The sequence below is a fragment of the Hyaena hyaena genome, unplaced genomic scaffold (genome assembly GCF_003009895.1).
Source record: "Hyaena hyaena isolate Hyena2069 unplaced genomic scaffold, ASM300989v1 scaffold_287, whole genome shotgun sequence".
NCBI lineage: Eukaryota > Metazoa > Chordata > Mammalia > Carnivora > Hyaenidae > Hyaena > Hyaena hyaena.
Genome location: NW_024080919.1, coordinates 118208 through 135745, shown reverse-complemented (window position 1 = coordinate 135745; position 17538 = coordinate 118208). Strand labels below are relative to the sequence as shown.

Sequence of the window (17538 nt, the reverse complement as noted above, 5' to 3'; positions counted from 1 at the left end):
ACAGGAATAAAAAAAAAGTCACCTGTAACACTGTTACTTGGTCTTAATCCCTTATTTTAGAGCAATTCCTCCCAGTTAACTAGATCATAAATAAGAAATCCTGAAATTGAGCTGTTAGCACTGTCCTGAATCCTGTTTTCTTACCATTTCAAATTGTATATTGAACACTAAAATTTTTAATAGGCAGATTCCATAATATGTACTGTTAAGTAGCCCTTTTCCTATTGTTGAGCACAGATATAGCTTCCCAGGTTTTGATGAAATTGGTGATAAACATCCTTCCATACACTCTAAATATGTGCCCACATTTCAGGTTAGTTCCTTAGGAAAGCTTCTTAAAAACTAAACTACAGAGAACAGTGTTGAAAATAGCTCATGTTTATGTGTGTTGGGCTCTGTCCTAAGCACCTCACATATATGGATTTATTAGTTCAATCTTACAGATGAGGAAACTGAGGCACAGAGAGATTAGGTAACTTTATAAGGTTACAAACTAAGTGGAAAATCTGGGATGCTAACCCCAGGCTGAGGATTGAACTAGTATTCCTAACCTTTATGCTGTGTAGACACTCTTATCACTTAAATATGATCCTAGCCCGTCCTTAGACTTGGAACAGACCACCTAAGGAAACCTCTGAATGTTACAGAAAGCAAGGCCCAGAAAAATTAAGTGACCAAGTTAGATAGCTACTAGCAGATCTAGAATTTACATCTCAACTCCTCAGCCTGTAGTCCAAAACATGCTATTCCATGCATGGTCCATGAACCATAGCATGGGCCCCACCTGGGAGCTTATTAGAAATGCAGAATTTCAGGTCTCACTCCAATCCTCCTGAAGCCAAGTCTGCATGTTAGCAAGATCCCCTGGTGATTCACCTGTACATTAAAGTTTGAGAAGCTCTGGCAATACACTGTAAACTTGATAAGTTCTTGGTCTTTCAATGGAAAAGGCATGTAAACTGCTAGTATTTCCACAGCCAGTATTTCCAAAGCAAGAAAAAAGTCATTTTTCAATTAAAACTTATATTAGGTTGAACCATAATAAATTGTTTTAGGTACACAGTCTAATACTGGCACCTTAATGTGTGGCTCAACTTCAGTGAGTACAAGAGCAAGGATAATAAAACTTAAAGGTATCAGCAGTTTGTGTAGAGATCAAACTTGATGAAGAGGTTCTTTACTCCCAAAGAATATGTCAGGAAGAAAAAGACATTAGACAATTACAATGCAAAGTGGGAAGTACTAATGAAGAGCATTCTGACACCTCTGGAGAAAGTTGTGATGTCCTGGAAAATAAACACCAGGGAACAAAACAATTATTTGCCTCTAAGGCAAAAGAAAGAGAAGAGAAGAGGTGGGGGGAGAGGGGGGGAGAGGGAGGGGAGAGAGAAGAAAATTTTAAAAAAGGCAGGCATGCAAGCCTTAGCCAAAGAATTAAATGGGCATCCTGTAAGTTTCTACTAGCCTAAGTGAAACCAATTGGTTAAGATTAGAACACAAAGTTTGGGAGGTATCAATTACCAGTTGAAGAAAACTAAGGACTATGTTATCCTTCGTAATGATAGCAGGTAATAAGAGTTTACACGTCTTACCATTTAGGGTGGATGATTTTGATGGGCCCAACTCTGGCCTTTTTTGAAGTCAGCATTTTTAGGTTGGGCAAAATGAACTGATTTCCATTGTACTATGAATGAAAAGAATATTAGGAATAATACTTAAAGATGCATTTACCAGAAGCTGTGAATAAACTGTAAATAAATGGCCTGTGTTAAGTACAAAAACCTTTGTGAAGGATTTTTTTGGTATTTATAGCAATCTTGCTGTTACAGAAGGGAGACTGGGCCATTACATTGATTATATTCACACTAGTTTAGAGATACTTAACTTGGGGGGAGTTGGCTGAATTGGTAATAATACCATTTTAGCATTTAACTTTTCCTCATAAAGGGCCCTTTTCTAGAAAGGACTAACCTACCAGTTGCTGGGCCCATGGTAAGCTATTCATCCCATAGTTAAATGTTCTCTAAAAAGTTTCATTCAAGGACAAAACAAATGCTTTTTCACAGTAAAAAAAAAAAAAAAAAAAAAAAAAGAGGCCAAGATGGTGGCAAGTCATTTGGCATGTCAGGTTTTCTTTTTCTTTTTAAATGTTTTGTTTCTGAGAGAGAGAGAGTGATAGCATGAGCAGGGGAGGGTCAGATAGAGAGGGAGACACAGAATCTGAAACAGGCTCCAGGCTCTGAGCTAGCTGTCAGCACAGAGCCTGACACGGGGCTCGAACCCACGAACTGTGAGATCATAACCTGAGCCGAAGCTGGACGCTTAACCGACAGCCACCCAGGTGCCCCAGCATGTAATGTTTTCTTGAGAAACTTACTTTCCAGTTGGGAAAATATTCTCCAACTTTGGGACCTTCATTCTTACAATTTTTCATCTCTATCTTCTCCACGACTCCTTAACTCAAGTCAGACATTAAGCTTTTCTCACAAAGACCAATTAATTTCTCACAATTTCTATCTAGACATTCAGATTTTACTAAAACTTGATAACTGCTAAGGGAAGCATGCTGAACTCCACTTAAGAGATGCTCTAAGTCTCAGGACACTTTGAACCACTCAGCACTCTATTTGATCAAATCTATCTGTTCAAATTTTTATCGTTAGCTTATTTTAAAGGAAGTCTGCCTGTATTCTCTAGGGCCATTTGGTTTCTGTGGCACCTAGAATTTATATAGAGATCTGAATGGGCTCACGGAGTGTAGGAATTGTGAACTTATATTCTTACTACAGTTAGATAAAGAGGATCTAAAGAGAAGTACATGGACAATAAAAACAGAGATAAGTTGGAAGGCTTTTGGTTCACAAAAATTATTCAAAGACTACAGATGTTGAACTCAGCATGAATTGAAGACTTAAGAGTCCTGTGCGATATTCAAGAGGTTCACAGGTTTTCCTTGGAGAGTAAAAGCAATGACAAAGTCAAGGATCACTTCTCTAAATTTGGTAGAAAGGCAATCGCTAACAAACATGTTGACCAGCTGGTGCCCATTCTGGCAACTCTACAGGAAATAGCAGCTTGGCCTCAGATCTCCTTCCCAAAACACAATGCTGTTCAAAGCAATTTTAAGAGCCTGAGAAGTAAAATACCTGAGACCAAAATCATGTGAGTGATACCTGAAATGCATGGAGCAGGGAGAAAATGACAGGAGAGTGGGGAATATCACACAACGGTACATGCAAGTGGCAGCTCTCCAGATCCCCCATCCCCCATCCCCCGCACCCGAGAGGCAAATGGTTTCTATTTCTCACTACGGTCTTTATCATTATGAAATCTAGTCTGGCAAAACTGCCTGCAAATGTCAGCAGCTGGATTCCTAATTTATTAGTTTCCTTCCTTGCCTGCCTTTCCCCATCCTTTCCTCCCCACTTCCATTCACCGAAACTTGTACTGAATATGCCAAATACTATTTAGAGACTGGTAGAATAAAAAGGAGACCTAGCTCCTTATTTCCAACTTGCTTATAAAACAACTTTCTTCCTCAAAAAGGAAAGGACATCCACACAAAAAAAACTATTAATATCTAGCAGTCTGTTGGGGACTGTAATCAAGGACAGATAGAACACTATGGGAGCACAGAGCAGGAGCAATCACAGCAGACTGATGGGATCAAGGAATTCCTGCCTGACTGGTGTCTGAACTGGCTCATGAAAGGCAGGCAGGCTCCAGAGGGTGGGCAAGGCAGGGACTTCCCAGAATTCTGTGCCACTGAGACAAGGGCACGGAGGAAGAGGTGGAAGGGATGGTGAAAGATTTTGCAGTGTAAAGAAAGAGGAAACAGGGTTATTTGAAAGGGAGGAATGGGGCGGGGGACGGGGAAAGTACTCCCATCAATAACTCAGTTGCAGCCATGTCCACTTGGTGTTTGTTCACAGGGGTTCTCCAACATTAAGCTTACATCATGTGGAAGGCTTGTTAAAGCCTGTAATGCTAGATCCACCTTGGGAGTTTCTTACGGGGAGTTCGGGGAGGAGATTAGTCTGTGACCTGAAAATCTGCATTTCTAGGAAGTTCACAGGAGATGCTGATGCTGCTGGTCTGAGGACTCCTGTCCAAGGATATGTGGCAAACAGGCTCCCATCCTATTTGCTATTTCCACTGCTTGGAAACTTATCTTCAGATAGTCACACGGCTCCTGGTCTCATCTTTTATCCTTCTCTTTTCTCCTGGTATTCTTTATCCCTGAGCTATGCTTTATCTTCATAATCCTTATTATCTTAACACTATGGTTTAAGAATCTTTTGTCATCTCATTAGAATGTAAATACCAGGAGGGATTTATTCACTGGTGTCTAAAGCAGTGCTATAATTTCCAGCACCTAAATTTCTGTGTTCTTAGGCTTTAAAATAGTTTTTGGCACATGGTAGGCACTCAGATAGTGGTGACTTGCATCAAGTAAGACACCCAAGAATACATTTAGTCAAGGAGGTAGGAGACCTGTCCTCTGAAGACTATAGAGCACTGAAGAAATTAAGGACAACACAAATAGATATTTCATGCTCATGAATTAGAAACATGTTAAAATGTCCATACTACCCAAAGCAATCTAGATTCAATGCAATCCCTATCAACATACCAATTTTTTTTTTTTTAACAGAATTAGAATACTAAAGTTTGTAAGGAACCACAGTAGACCCAAATAGCCAAAGCAACCTTGCAAAAGGAAAAAAAAAATGGAGATATCACAATATCAGATTTCAAGATATACTACAAAACCATATCAAAAGAGTATGGTACTAGGGCAAAAATAGACAAGCAACAGAACAATAACGCAGAAATAAACCCACAGTTACATGGTCAGTCTATGGACGAAGGAGGAAAGAATATACAATGGGAAAAAGACCGTCTCTTCAGCCAATTGTGCTGGGAAAGCTGGTCAACTATTTACCAAAGAATGAAATGGACCACTTACACACACACACACACACACACACACACACACACACACACACACACAGATTGAGGACTTAAATTTGAGACCTGAAAACCATAAAATTCCTGAAAGAAAACCTAAGCAGTAATTTCTTTGACATCAGCCTTAGCAATATTTTTCTAGATCAGTCTCCTAAGATAAGGGAAACAAAAGTAAACACTATTAAGACTACACCAAAATGAGATGCTTAGCACACCAAAGGAAACGATCAGAATGAAAAATCAACCTACTGAATGGGGGAAGAAACTTGCATGTGATCTCTCAGATTATCTATTTTAGATAGTAACCCATTAAGGATACAATTCCACACTCCAAATTCCAGAAGAATCTGATTAAAAATAGGCAGAGAACCTGGATATACAGTTCTCCAAAGATGACCTACAGGTAGCCAATAGACACAAAAGATGCTCAATATCACTGATCAGGGAAATGCAAATCAAAATCACAATGAGGTATCACCCCACACTTACGAGCATGGCTAAAATAAAAAAAGATTAACAAGTGTTGGTGATAACATGGAGAAAAGGGAACCTTCATGTGTTATTGGTGGGAATGTACATTGGAACAGCTATGCACCATGGTTTTCAGAAACTATGGAGGTTTCTCAAAAAATAGAAATACCATATGATCCAGCAGTTCTACTGCTATGTACCTACTCAAAGAAAATAAACAAATTTGAAAAGATGGGGCACCTGGGTGGCTCAGTCGGTTGAGCGTCTGACTTCGGCTCAGGCCATGATCTCACGGTTCGTAGGTTCGAGCCCTGCATCGAGCTCTGTGCTGACAGCTAGCTCAGAGCCTGGAGGCTGTCTTCGGATTCTAGGACTCCCTCTCTCTGACCCTCCCCTGCTCACGCTGTCTCTCTCTCTCTCTCAAAAAATTAAACATTAAAAAAATTTTGAAAAGATAGATGTACCCCTGTATCTATTACAACATTTATAATAGACAAGGTGTGGAAACCCAATTGTTCAATAGATCAAGAGGTGTGTGTGCGTGCACATACACACAGGAAATATTAGTCATAAATGGAGAAAATAGGTTTATCCATGTTGTTGTGAATGGCAGTAAAGATTATACTAAGTGAAAGAAGTTAGAGAAAAAATTATATGCTTTCACTTACATGTTGGAATCTAAAAAACAAAAACAAAAAGAACAGAAACAGATTCAAATACAGATGACACACCGATGACTGCCAGAGGGAAGAGGGGTGGGGAATTGGCATAATGAGTGAAGGGGCATGGGAGATGGAGGCTTCTGGTATGGAATAAATAAGTCACAGGGATGACAGGCACAGCACAGGGAAATAGTTCATGATATCTTAACAGCATCATACAGGGACAGATGGTAGCTACACTTGCTGTGAAGAATATAGCATGAGGTGTCAATTTGTCAAATTACTATATTGTACACCTGAAGTTAATGCAGCTATCAACTATACTTTGAAAAACAGTGTTGACTGAATAAAAGAGATATGGTTTTGGAAAGAAGTGGGATATGAACCTTTGTAGTTTGAGGGAGAGAGGATGGAAGCCAAGATAACTCAGGCTGTATACCCCCATCAGCTCCACCTCATCAGTAATGCTACACATCTTTGCTTTCATTAGTAAAAGGTTTGGGGTCCAGGATGGGAGGAAAGGACGTGAGGTAGAGTAAAGGCTCGAAGTAACTGGGGAGGTTTTAGAAGAGCTGTTGTGAAGGCAAACTAAGTACTCAGGGGATAAACCCTCTCATTTTAGGCAGAGGAAGCCAGACAGGCTATATTTCGTTCTGAAATGTGGAAGAAATTTTTCTATCCCATGTTCTATTAAGATGATTCTATTGGTCACTTGAGTCATTTCCCTTTTACTGCCAGAGACCTGAAAACTTACACTGGGGAGTCTACTTCTGTGTCCTCCTTTTCTGCCCTAGAAGTCAAGGGCGTAGAGTGATCTTTTTTCCAGCAGCAAGTTTCTTACTCCAAACATCTTGCTACACAGGTTTGTCCCAAAGGCCTCTAAACTTCCATAGGTTTAGCAATTTTGATGCCAAATATACTGCAATCACATCATATGCACATACCTTCCATGGAAATAGGATTGATATGGTTGGTATCCTATTATAGCCTATCTTACTACAAACCTTGTGTCTTTATCACATTCACAAAAATCTCAAGTAGGAACTTGGGCATTTAGAGGATTCATGAATTCATTTGATAGGAGTATCTACAAGGTAGATAGGGGACATGAAACCATGGCAAATGAAGTCACAATTACAAGTGGTCACAGGTTCTTTTAATGCAAAAATAAGCTCATCTGCTGATGAAACTTCTATGGTACCACACATTCAATCATTTAGCAGTTGGTAATCGAAGGCTGAGATGCTATAAAAATACACAGTGTGAGGGCACATGGGTGGCTTAGGTGCTTAAGCATCTGACTATTTCACTTAGGATCTCAGTTTTGAGTCCTGCTTTGGGCTCTGTGCTTACAGTGCAAAGCCTGCTTGGAATTTTCTCTCCTCCTCTCTGCCCTCGTGCGGTCTCAGTCTTCAAGAAGATAAACAATGAAAAACCACCCGAAATACAATGTGTATGTTAAAGGTCAAGAAAGAATGGGAAGAGGGTGGTCCACCTGATGGAGCTGCATTTTCATGACCCACCCCGTTCAGATCACTGGATTAAAATCTCAGCCCTCAAGAAACATACTCTGCTGCTCACTCTACTTTGAATACTCCTAACCCTCTTTGGGGATAAGGAATGATGGTAAGGCATCACTGGCACTGCTGGTACTTGGTAAGTGTAGTGGAGGAAGGATGGAAGGACTGGAACAATGGAGAGGACCTCCAATCCTTGGGTCCTGATAGGAGGAGGGAGAAGGGAGGCCCATTCATTTGGCTAAGATGACACGAAGACATTCTCACAGATCTTTTAGTTTCTTTTAGGCAGAGGAGTCAATTTTATAACTGGTTACCTACATGAGAGCCTTCCCAATATTAGACAATTTACTTAATACCTTATATTCCTATTTACAAAATACTTCATTTTATACAATGTTAACAGAGGACGCCGGGTATAGGGTGAATGGGAATAGTCTGCACTATAATCTAAAATTTAAGTTTATTTAAAAAACAAAACTGAAACCTTATCAGGTCATCTAGGTCTTCGTAGGACCAGGACTTTTCTTTGGCTGGGGGGGGGGGGGGGGGGGGGGGGAGGTGCATGCAAGGAAAGAGGCCAGCTAACTTCTGTGTGTGTGTGTTTGGAGACCCAACTCCATTTCTTATGTATAGTCTCTCCTCGTTCCTACCACCTAGCATAAAACATGGTCACACTCCCCTATTTTTATTAAAAGCAGGAACAAAATCTGTTCCGCTAGTTCAACTCTCTACTCCCACTTCATGGATATACTTCCTGAAGTTACAGTATACTCCCTGACTTTCTCACTTCCCATTTGTTCCTCAACCTGTCATGCTCTGGATTTCCCTCACCATTCCATCTCTGAGAACACGATTTGAAGTCTTTAATGGCCAAGCCAATGGATACTGCTTTGCTGTACTTAATGTGACTGGCCTCACCTTTTTTGGATCTTTACTGGCCTTTCTACTTAATTTATCTGACTGGCTGTCCCACCCCCCATCCCCACCCCCTGGTTCTACCTTGGTTTTGGCACTCTGTTCTTCATGTAATGAGTGCTTCCTAGATGTTCCATTCTACACTACTGGCTAAGAAATTCTATTTATACATCAGTTACTGGAATCTATTACACAGTCTAGAACTCTCTTGAGCTTCAGAGCTATCTCTGAGCTATCCAGTTAGGTACTTTATAGGCACCTCAAACTATATGGAGCTGAAGAAGTACTTACCTTCTCTGCGAAGAACTCACCTTTTGTTACCCAATCTTAAGAATCATTTTAGACTATTTCCTCTGATCTCCCTTTGCTTACCCAATTGTGAAAACTGTACCTAATAATTGGTTCCCTCCTTTCCTTTCCTTTTCCTTTCCCTCCTTACTGCCAGATGCCAGGCTCTGACATGTATTACTATGGTCAATGTAATATCCATTCTTTTGCCTTCAATTTTTGGCTTTCAAGTCTTCCCTTCTCCTTTCTTCAAGGGGAAAGAAAAAAGTCCTCTAAGTTTCCTTTGAAAAATTCTTGATTAGCACCCTGTCACCTTTGGGAGAAACCAGAACTCCATATTATGGGACATAAAGGGTTTCATGACCTTGAAGGCTTACCTCACCTCTCCTCACTCCCCAAGAAACAGCCTTTATTTTGGTCATACTTAATTGCTCTGCTTTTCTAGACTTGACCAAATTTTCGCCTGTAGTTCTTTGCACAGGAAATCCATTCCCGGTGTCTCGAAAGCATTAATCTAATTTCTATTTGTTCTTTATGACTGAGATGGGGGCCAGGTCCTTGGACTCCCAATCATTCAAAAGAAAAATGTAGAATACCTTGCATATTTAATAATTCACTTAGATTCCAGATTCCAGCCTTTTAACAACTCCTCTCACAGCCAAGGAGCCTTTTTTCACCTCTCTCCATCCTTTAGCTGAAATTAAGGGACCCTCTCCTGTACTCACTCAGCACAGTGAGCCCAGAGTTGAACTGTTTGTTTACTTCCCCAAGTTACTCATTACACTGTGCACATGGACTGCTTTTATCTGTAGTCCCAGACTAGCAGAGGGCCAGATAAATTACAAATATTTATAGAAGTGAAATTAAATCCTCACTCATTAAGCACTTCTCAGCCTTGCCAAATCCCTTTAGTTCATCCTCAATAACCCTAGGGAATAGGGAAGACTAAGATTTCTTGATTCACCAAATTGTGTTTTTAACAGTTAGGAATGCTACAAGCCCTGCCCAGCTCTGCAAATCTTTTTTGGAGCTGAGCTTTGTCATGTATTAAATAAGGGGACTGCACTCTAATTCTGTGGTCTCTTTCAGTTCTGACACAGACTTCAAAACCTTTTACAGAATAAAAATGTACATTTTGAATCTGTGTAAAGTACAAAATTCTAGAAGCCCATCTGGATACACTAGTTCTTTAGAAGAACCAAGTAGAAGGGAAAATGGGTTGGTAATCATTAAATATCAGAGTGACCACTGAGAGATGCTGATTTCCTAGTGTGTTCTCCCCAACATAGCCCTTTCTCCATCTCCAGCCATTATTTTATAGCCTTCCATGCCACCAAAGCCCTCTAACCAACTGTGGCCAGGAGGGAGTGACCTTTAAAGGAGAGTGACCACTCTTTCCACGGTCCTTCTGGCTGGACTTCAAGAGCTAGAAGACTTACTGAATCACATTTGGGAGTGTTGAGCATGGCAGAGAGACAGGACAGAGAATCCAGTTGTCTGCCAGCACCACCTACACCCGCATGATTTCTAGAGAAATTTCTTGTTTAAACCATCGAGATTTAGGGGTATAGGAAAAAAAAAAAAAAAAACCTAGAACGTAACAGTATCCTTAATAACAGATACTAATATTTTACTATTCAAGTACATGGAGAAAAAGACAGTAATTTTGTCGACCGCCACTTCAAAACCTGCTTGAATCTTTAAAAAGATCATTTATGAAATTTACTATACACTACCGAGAACTACTCAAAAGCTTCAGTCTACATTCCACTTTATCCTAAGCAGCAGATGCCCAGAGGCAGATTGGGAAGGGATGTTTGGCAATGCGAATTCTAATACTATAAACCAGTTATCTAGGAGTGATCATAATGAACATGAAAACAAGTCACAAGACATTTTCTGATCAGCAGTTCCATTGACACAGACAGAAAAAACTTAATGCTTCTGTAGCTTTAATACAGACTGAAGTTCTGAAACAGTAACGTCCTTCCCTGCTTTTCAGCGAGCGGCAGTGATTATGCTTAATGGTATTACCCAGAATGTATCCGGATGCCACACAATAAAGTCTCCATTATCAGATTGGGCTCCAAGGAGAAAGTGGCCCAGAAGCACAAACACCCCTCTACCAGCTCAGTAGCAGAGGGAATGCTGATCCCAGACAGGCAGTACTCCATGGGGAGCTCAGGTCAGAGGAATAGAGACCTGCAGCATTGCAAACAAAGCAGGAGGTCTCAACACACAGAACAGACTGCAGGGGGATGAGCACTGGGTGTTATACAGAAACCAACTTGACAATAAACTATTTGTAAAAAAAAAAAAAAAAAAAAGGAATAAAGCCTTAAAGCCTTTAAAAGTAAAAATAAAACAGACTGCAGGGAATAAAGCTCTGGGTATCAACAGCTGATAACCAGCACCTATAAGTTGCACTTTGATCTAATGCATAAGGAAAACTAAAGTTATTCTCCCATTAATAAGGACCAAGAGCTCAGAGGAATTTCCAGAGAATACTGAAGAACTTTTCTAGTGGCCACATGCAGACTTGTGAAAAAAGTTTAAAACCAACCTTAGAACTCCCTGTATATCCTTAATCCCCAATGTCTCAAATCTATATCTGCACCTCACACATTCCAATCTATCTTTCATAATCTAAGATGGCTCATTCTTGCTTTAGGCCCTTATGATGAATGGGGCCTGTTTTGCTAAGGATGAAGCAGTACTGAAGCTCTATTTCTCTGACCTGATATAGAGGGGTCTTGAGGCTGAGGAAGAGTGAAATTAAGACTGGAGGACCAGAGAGTCTGATAGAGGCCTTGAAAACCAAGAAAAGGATTCTAGATTTCATGTAGTTGGCAATAGGGAGCCAAAGTAGATCTTTGACCAAGAGAGTAACAGTCTTATTTTAGGAAGATCATCAGTACAATAATGGACTAGAGAAAGGTAGATCAGTTAGGAGAAAACTACCCTAATTTAGGCTGAGATCAGGAAATCCTGAACACGACTGGTGGCTACTGCAAAGGAGAGGCGAGGACAAGTAGGAACTGACCTTGCACTCTGGAGAGGAGAGTAGTTGAAGATGTTAAGTAAAGCTCACTGAAAAAAAGCAAACAGTGAATAAGAGGGCTGGACCCATGATTTACCATCCAAATCAGGGCCCTGCTCAGACTGAAATGGGGCATTGCCAATCAGCAGGCCGAAGAGCAAATTGTCAGCCTTGGGCAAATCAGGATTTCTGGCCATCCTACCTGAAAAGAGCCTTAACTACCAACACAGACGGTAACTCAGATTCACATGATCAGTTTGATCTCTTGAATTCGGGCCCCAAGTTTCTCGAAGTTAAGGACATTAAAAGGAAGCCATCATCAGAGGAGAATAAAAAGCTGTTGAGACACATAGGGGAATAGCCAGAGAGGGGAGGTGGAAAATACAATGTCCCTGAAGTTCAATCGATGCTACTGAGTCACAGGATTTCTCAGTCCTCCTTTCAAGAGGTCACATCCCGACTGGGGACCTCCTTGCTCATAGGATTTTAAGGACTAAACTGCTTTAACAACAACAAAACCCTTTATTTCCTTCAAGTGTAATTCTTTAATCTCTAGATCCTGTTTCCATGGAGGACCAGTGAAGTCGACAGATGACTGGGGTGGGGGATGGCCGGGGGCAACAGGGTTGGGGACGGGTGTGGGCACAGCACGGGCACTGAGAACACACCGGCTGGCCAGTGGGCTGGAAACAACCCTGCACACACGGACCTATAGTCATGGGAAAGATTTCGTCATTGGCTGCACTCAGGAAGCATGCTGGTCTGCCTGGAGTGTACTTTTTTTTTTTTCACGTGCAGAGTTCTCACAAATGATAATCATTTGTTAGACTCCGCCAAGACCTACAAAAATAGTTTACCAATATGCAGGAAATAGGCACCCCTGGAGCAGCCCTACGTGGCACACTTGGTTAAGCATCGGACTCTTGTTCTCCACTCAGGTCATGATTTCACAATTAGGAAGTTCAAACCCCACACAGGGCTCTGTGCTGATGGTACGGAGCCTGCTTGGGATGGTTTCTCCTCTGCCCCTCCCCTATTTGTGCTTGCCCATGCTCTCTCAAAATAACTTAAAATTCAAAAAATAGGGCTGCTCTGTAATTAATAACAAAACCTAAGCATATTAACTTCAGGAATAAAAAGGGAGGTTGTTGGGGCACCTGGGTGGCTTAGTCGGTTAAGCGTCAGACTTTTGCTTAGGTCATGATCTCGCGGTTCGTGGGTTCGAGCCCTGCGTCGCACTGTGCTGACTGCCAGCTCAGAGCCTGGAGCCTGTTTCAGTCTGTGTCTCCCTCTCTCTCTGACCCTCCCCTGTTCACGCTGTCTCTCTCTCTCCTAGAAATAAATAAAAATATTAAAAAAAAAAGGGAGGTTGTTTAGAATTGTAGATTTGAATGGGCAACAACAACAAAACAATGCTAAATAACTATTCCACCAGATGATCCCATCAGGGTTTTTAGGGTTTGTTTTTATTAATTTATTTTGAGAGGGAGGGAGGGAGAAGATCCAAGCAGGACGTGAGGATCAATCTCATGACGGTGGGATCATGACCTGAGCCAAAGTCCAGAGATGCTTAACCGACTGGCCACCCAGGTTGCCCCCTCATCAGGTTCTTATTTGCTGAAGAGCTAGACTTGCACAAAGTAGTTCCTGAGTAAATAAAGCAAAATAATCCCAAACCAGAAGTGGCATTTCCATCTTTGGGGGTGAGAATGACTTAATAAAGGGAAGTTAAAAATTCCTCATTTTTGGTGAAAGTGTGCTCAGAGACACTTCTGGTTTTACAGAAACTCTGGGCTTCTACAGTGATGGACAGGTAAGGCTAGCTTCCTTCAGTTTTTAAGTGTTTCATCTTTTTTCCTCCACCTTTCAGACATCTGGTAATTTATACATTTGGGACTAACTTCTTATGTAGCAACCAAAGGGAAAACGGCAATCGAGGCTTTTGTTGCTGAACAGACAAGGTAGTTCAGCTTTCTCCAATTCCAGCAATTTCTAAAGCAAAGTCTCCACCATTGGCCTCATTTCCTCTAAGTGGTGCTTAGGAAAGTACACGCACCTGCTCAGCTGAAGCTGGTCTGGGAGCTTGGTCAACACCACATACTGAAATAATGAAGAACAGGGCCACAGCTGAGGGGAGGAGTGTGGTCTGAGGTCACACAGGCCATTTCATCCAGAGACAGATTTCACATGGCCTGATGCCTATCAAGAAGGCAGGTACATTCTACAGCTGGGCCTGCACCAGGCATTAAATATGGCTCCCTGGCCCAGATCTCATCTCCAAAGGCAATGACAAATGACAGGATGGAAAGCCTGGACCATGTGTCTAGGAGACTGGAAAGCAGCCCTCAGATGTTCGCTCCTTTCTGTGCCTCCCGGGAACATCCCAGTGGAAAAATGGGGATTGAGTTACCATCTATAGCCTTTATCTCAGCCAATGCCTCCACCCCCAGCCTGCACCCCCTAAAACTGAAGACAGCTTTTTGAAGTTTCCTCTGCAAGCACTATATCCAGGAGACACAGTAAAGGCAGTGCTTAGATTCTTTGAGCAAGGGAAACATTTACTTTCTCAGGGTCATACTTCTTAAATGCTTCTTTACACCATTCCTATTAAGAACAACTTTGCCTTAAGATCCCAGGCACTGTGTGGTCCTAGTCTACATCTAGGTGAAAACTTTCCTCAACTGATAGTTATTGAAGGATTGAATAAAGATTTAAGCTCCTGGTTTTCCTCCTCTGTAAAAAGCTATTGAACCAGGTGAGCTATTGAAGGTTCTTCCTGCTTTAAAATGCAGTAATGCCATAATTTCCAGATTCAAAGAAAACCGCCTGCAAATTTGATCAAAGCACATGCTGTATATTCCACAGCAAGCCTTCAGAATAAGGGGTGCATAGTCACACACTGCTTTATATGCAGCCCTGTGCCTCCTTATGAAAGGCAAACACGAAGTATCCTAACCCACTAAAGGGGAGAGAAGCTCATTGTTTTCCCTTTCTAAGTTCCTCCCTCCAGAAAAATACCCATAGCTTTAGAGTTAGCTACTTTTATTCTGCTTATTTTGAGTTGGCTCCTTTGCATTGTTCAGATTTGAAAATCTAATAACTACTTTGTAGGTTAGCAAGCACGTGCGCGCGCACACACACACAATCACACTCCGTTAAGTTAATCACTAGTGAGTTTCAACCACTTCTGTGTACAATTGTGAAGGCAAAGTCTTCGTTTTCAGGTCATAATTCATGTGGAACAACAGCATCCTTCCTACCGAGCATCAACCAAGGCAAACATTGCAAATACTGGCCGTGGCTCGTCCAAAAACAGAATCTCATTCAACTCTGGTCCACGGCAAGGCTTGGCACACTATAGTATGAAAAGCTAGACTTGGGACCGCTGTATGCTCTCCGTGAGAGAAATCCAAAAGCCAGGCGCTGCACGCACATTTTAGGTGGCCAGGAGAAGTGTACAGATTCACACAGAAACCACACAGTCCTGTTCAGGAGCAAACCAGCAACCCCCCCCCCCCCCCCCCGCCTCCAACAAAAAGCCACATAGGGAATAAAAGTTGCTCCACTCACCCAGCATAGCGGTTGCTGTAAAGGTGGCTGTGCCCTGGTTGTAGAATCTTCAAAAAGAGCAGGGAAAGAGGCAGAAAAGCAGCTGTCTGGCTCCTGGGCTTCCCGAGGAACTTCATGGTGTTACAAGGAGAGGAGCTGAAAGTTACTTACAGCAGTCATCCAAGGCTGGAGGTGGCTCACAGTGCCGCCCCCACCTCATGTGCAAATGTTCTCTGGGAGGGAGTGGGGGGAGAGGGCTGGGAGTAAAATGTGACAATTCTTTCCAGCCACAGGGGGAAAAAAGTCTAAGCAGCTAAGGGAAGTTGCTATTAAGACTTGGTCTTGGGACTAGAAGCAGCAGCACACAGCGCCCAGCCCAGCAGCTGAGCCGGATCCTTAATCAGGCTCTCCTAGAAGGGGCTGGGCTCCCCTGTGCTGACTCACGGCTGGGGTTCCCTGGGTGCTGCTGCCTTTGGGTAACTCCTCTCGGGTTTTTTGTTTGTCTCTTGCTTTACAGCTTTAGGCCCCTAACTTTCTTGGACAACTTTTCTCCTACTATTACCTTCCCCAGGGCAGGACCCTCCTCTGAATGCAAATTATTTGCTTGAGGATGAGCTAAACACGTAGGCAAACATGGAACATTCCAGGCTTAAGGTTTTGATCTACCATAACAAATTTCTACATGGATTTCACATACTGAAGTGCCTGGTGAATAGCCCTAATGCGTATGTGTGAAAGGGTAAGTCGGGCCCCTGAGGCTGGACAGACAGCCTGGTCCCAGCTCCTACCTGTACCAAGGAGCAGCCGCTTCTCTGGGCTTCAGGGAGCTCTTTGGATCCATTCTGCTCAGCAGAACCCAGACCTGCTGCAATTTCAGAGGTTCTTATAGGGAACAGGAGGCTTCCATGTGCTTTACTACCTTCTCTAACATTTGGAATCACTTAGAAAGCCAGACCATTTAAATCAGAACTCCTGGGGAGGGATGGGATAAGTAATTTAAAAGCCTCCTCAGGTGACTGCAGTGTTCAGCCACCACGCTGGTCTAGAGCAGAGCTTCTCAAGCTTTAACAGGCATAGAAATCAAATCACCTATGGATTCTTGTTAAACTGCAGCTTCTGATGCAGAGTTTGGGCGTGGGGCCTGAGATTCTGCATTTTCAACAAGCTTATAGGTGATGCTCACACTACTGATGCTTCTGCCACATTTTGAGTAGTGACGCTGTATTTTAGAATGAGGTCTGCTTTTGCTCCTCTCTTTCAAAACTAGGGAGAAATAAAAAACTCTGATGACGAAGAAGGTGTTTCTTTTCATCCACTTGCTCCTACCCAGATATACCAGAAAACCCATCTGGGGGGATGCATTTTGCTCTAGTAAATAAGAATGGTGTTATCTAGAGTGACTTCTGTTATGCCTCATGCCAAGGCCTGGTATTAGTCTGAAAGAGAGTGGGAGCCAGTGTTTTCCAGTTTTCAAATTTCCTGAAGAATCGCAGCCAAGGATTCTCTACCCTCCAATATTACAGCTAGGACACTGGTTAGAAGAGAAAGTACCCAATCTTTACCCGTGGTCTCTACATGGAGACTTGAACCAAACTCCTAGGAGTTTGAGCTGAAATGATTTTCAATTAAAAGATTCCCTAAAGTGTTCTTAACTACCCCAGGATTAGTTTACTCTTTTCTGTGACCCCCTAATACCAGTATGTTGTCTACTGCAGGGCACAGCACATTGGATTTAAGTGTTCGCCTGGTTCTCTCTTGAGGCCTTCTCCTTGAGTGCAGAATGGTATCCCTTTCATTTTTGTATGCACTTCCTTATATCTCCTAGAGAGAACACAGTGCTTGCTGAAGTAATGATCAGCAATGTTTGTTGAGTGAATGATGAGCCTGAGAAAGGATTCATTCCACATTTACTCTGTGACTTCTGTATTCAGATAGAGGAAAGGATGGAGGTCCTTGAGGAGTGGAAGGTCCCAGGTCTCCTGGTTCTGTTTCTTGTTTATGCTGTTGTTTCCTTCCCTCGTGACTTTCTGGCCTAGTGCTCTGGTCTTTGTAAAGTGATGAGACTGTTCTGCAAAGTTCACAGCGATGCTTCCTGGGACCATTTTGACGAGGTCAAGAAAGC

The 17538-nt window shown here is 42.2% G+C and overlaps 1 protein-coding gene across 1 annotated transcript in view; it reads right to left on the bottom strand.

Annotated features, from left to right (window-relative positions):
- The window catches only part of CPA6 (carboxypeptidase A6), a 346125-nt gene extending 330572 nt beyond the window's left edge, over positions 1-15553 (bottom strand). The window contains exon 1 of the mRNA XM_039246989.1: positions 15438-15553. Within this exon, the coding sequence (XP_039102920.1) occupies positions 15438-15553 (116 nt within the window). The remainder of the gene's footprint in view (positions 1-15437) is intronic.
- Between the last annotated feature and the right edge of the window lie 1985 nt (positions 15554-17538).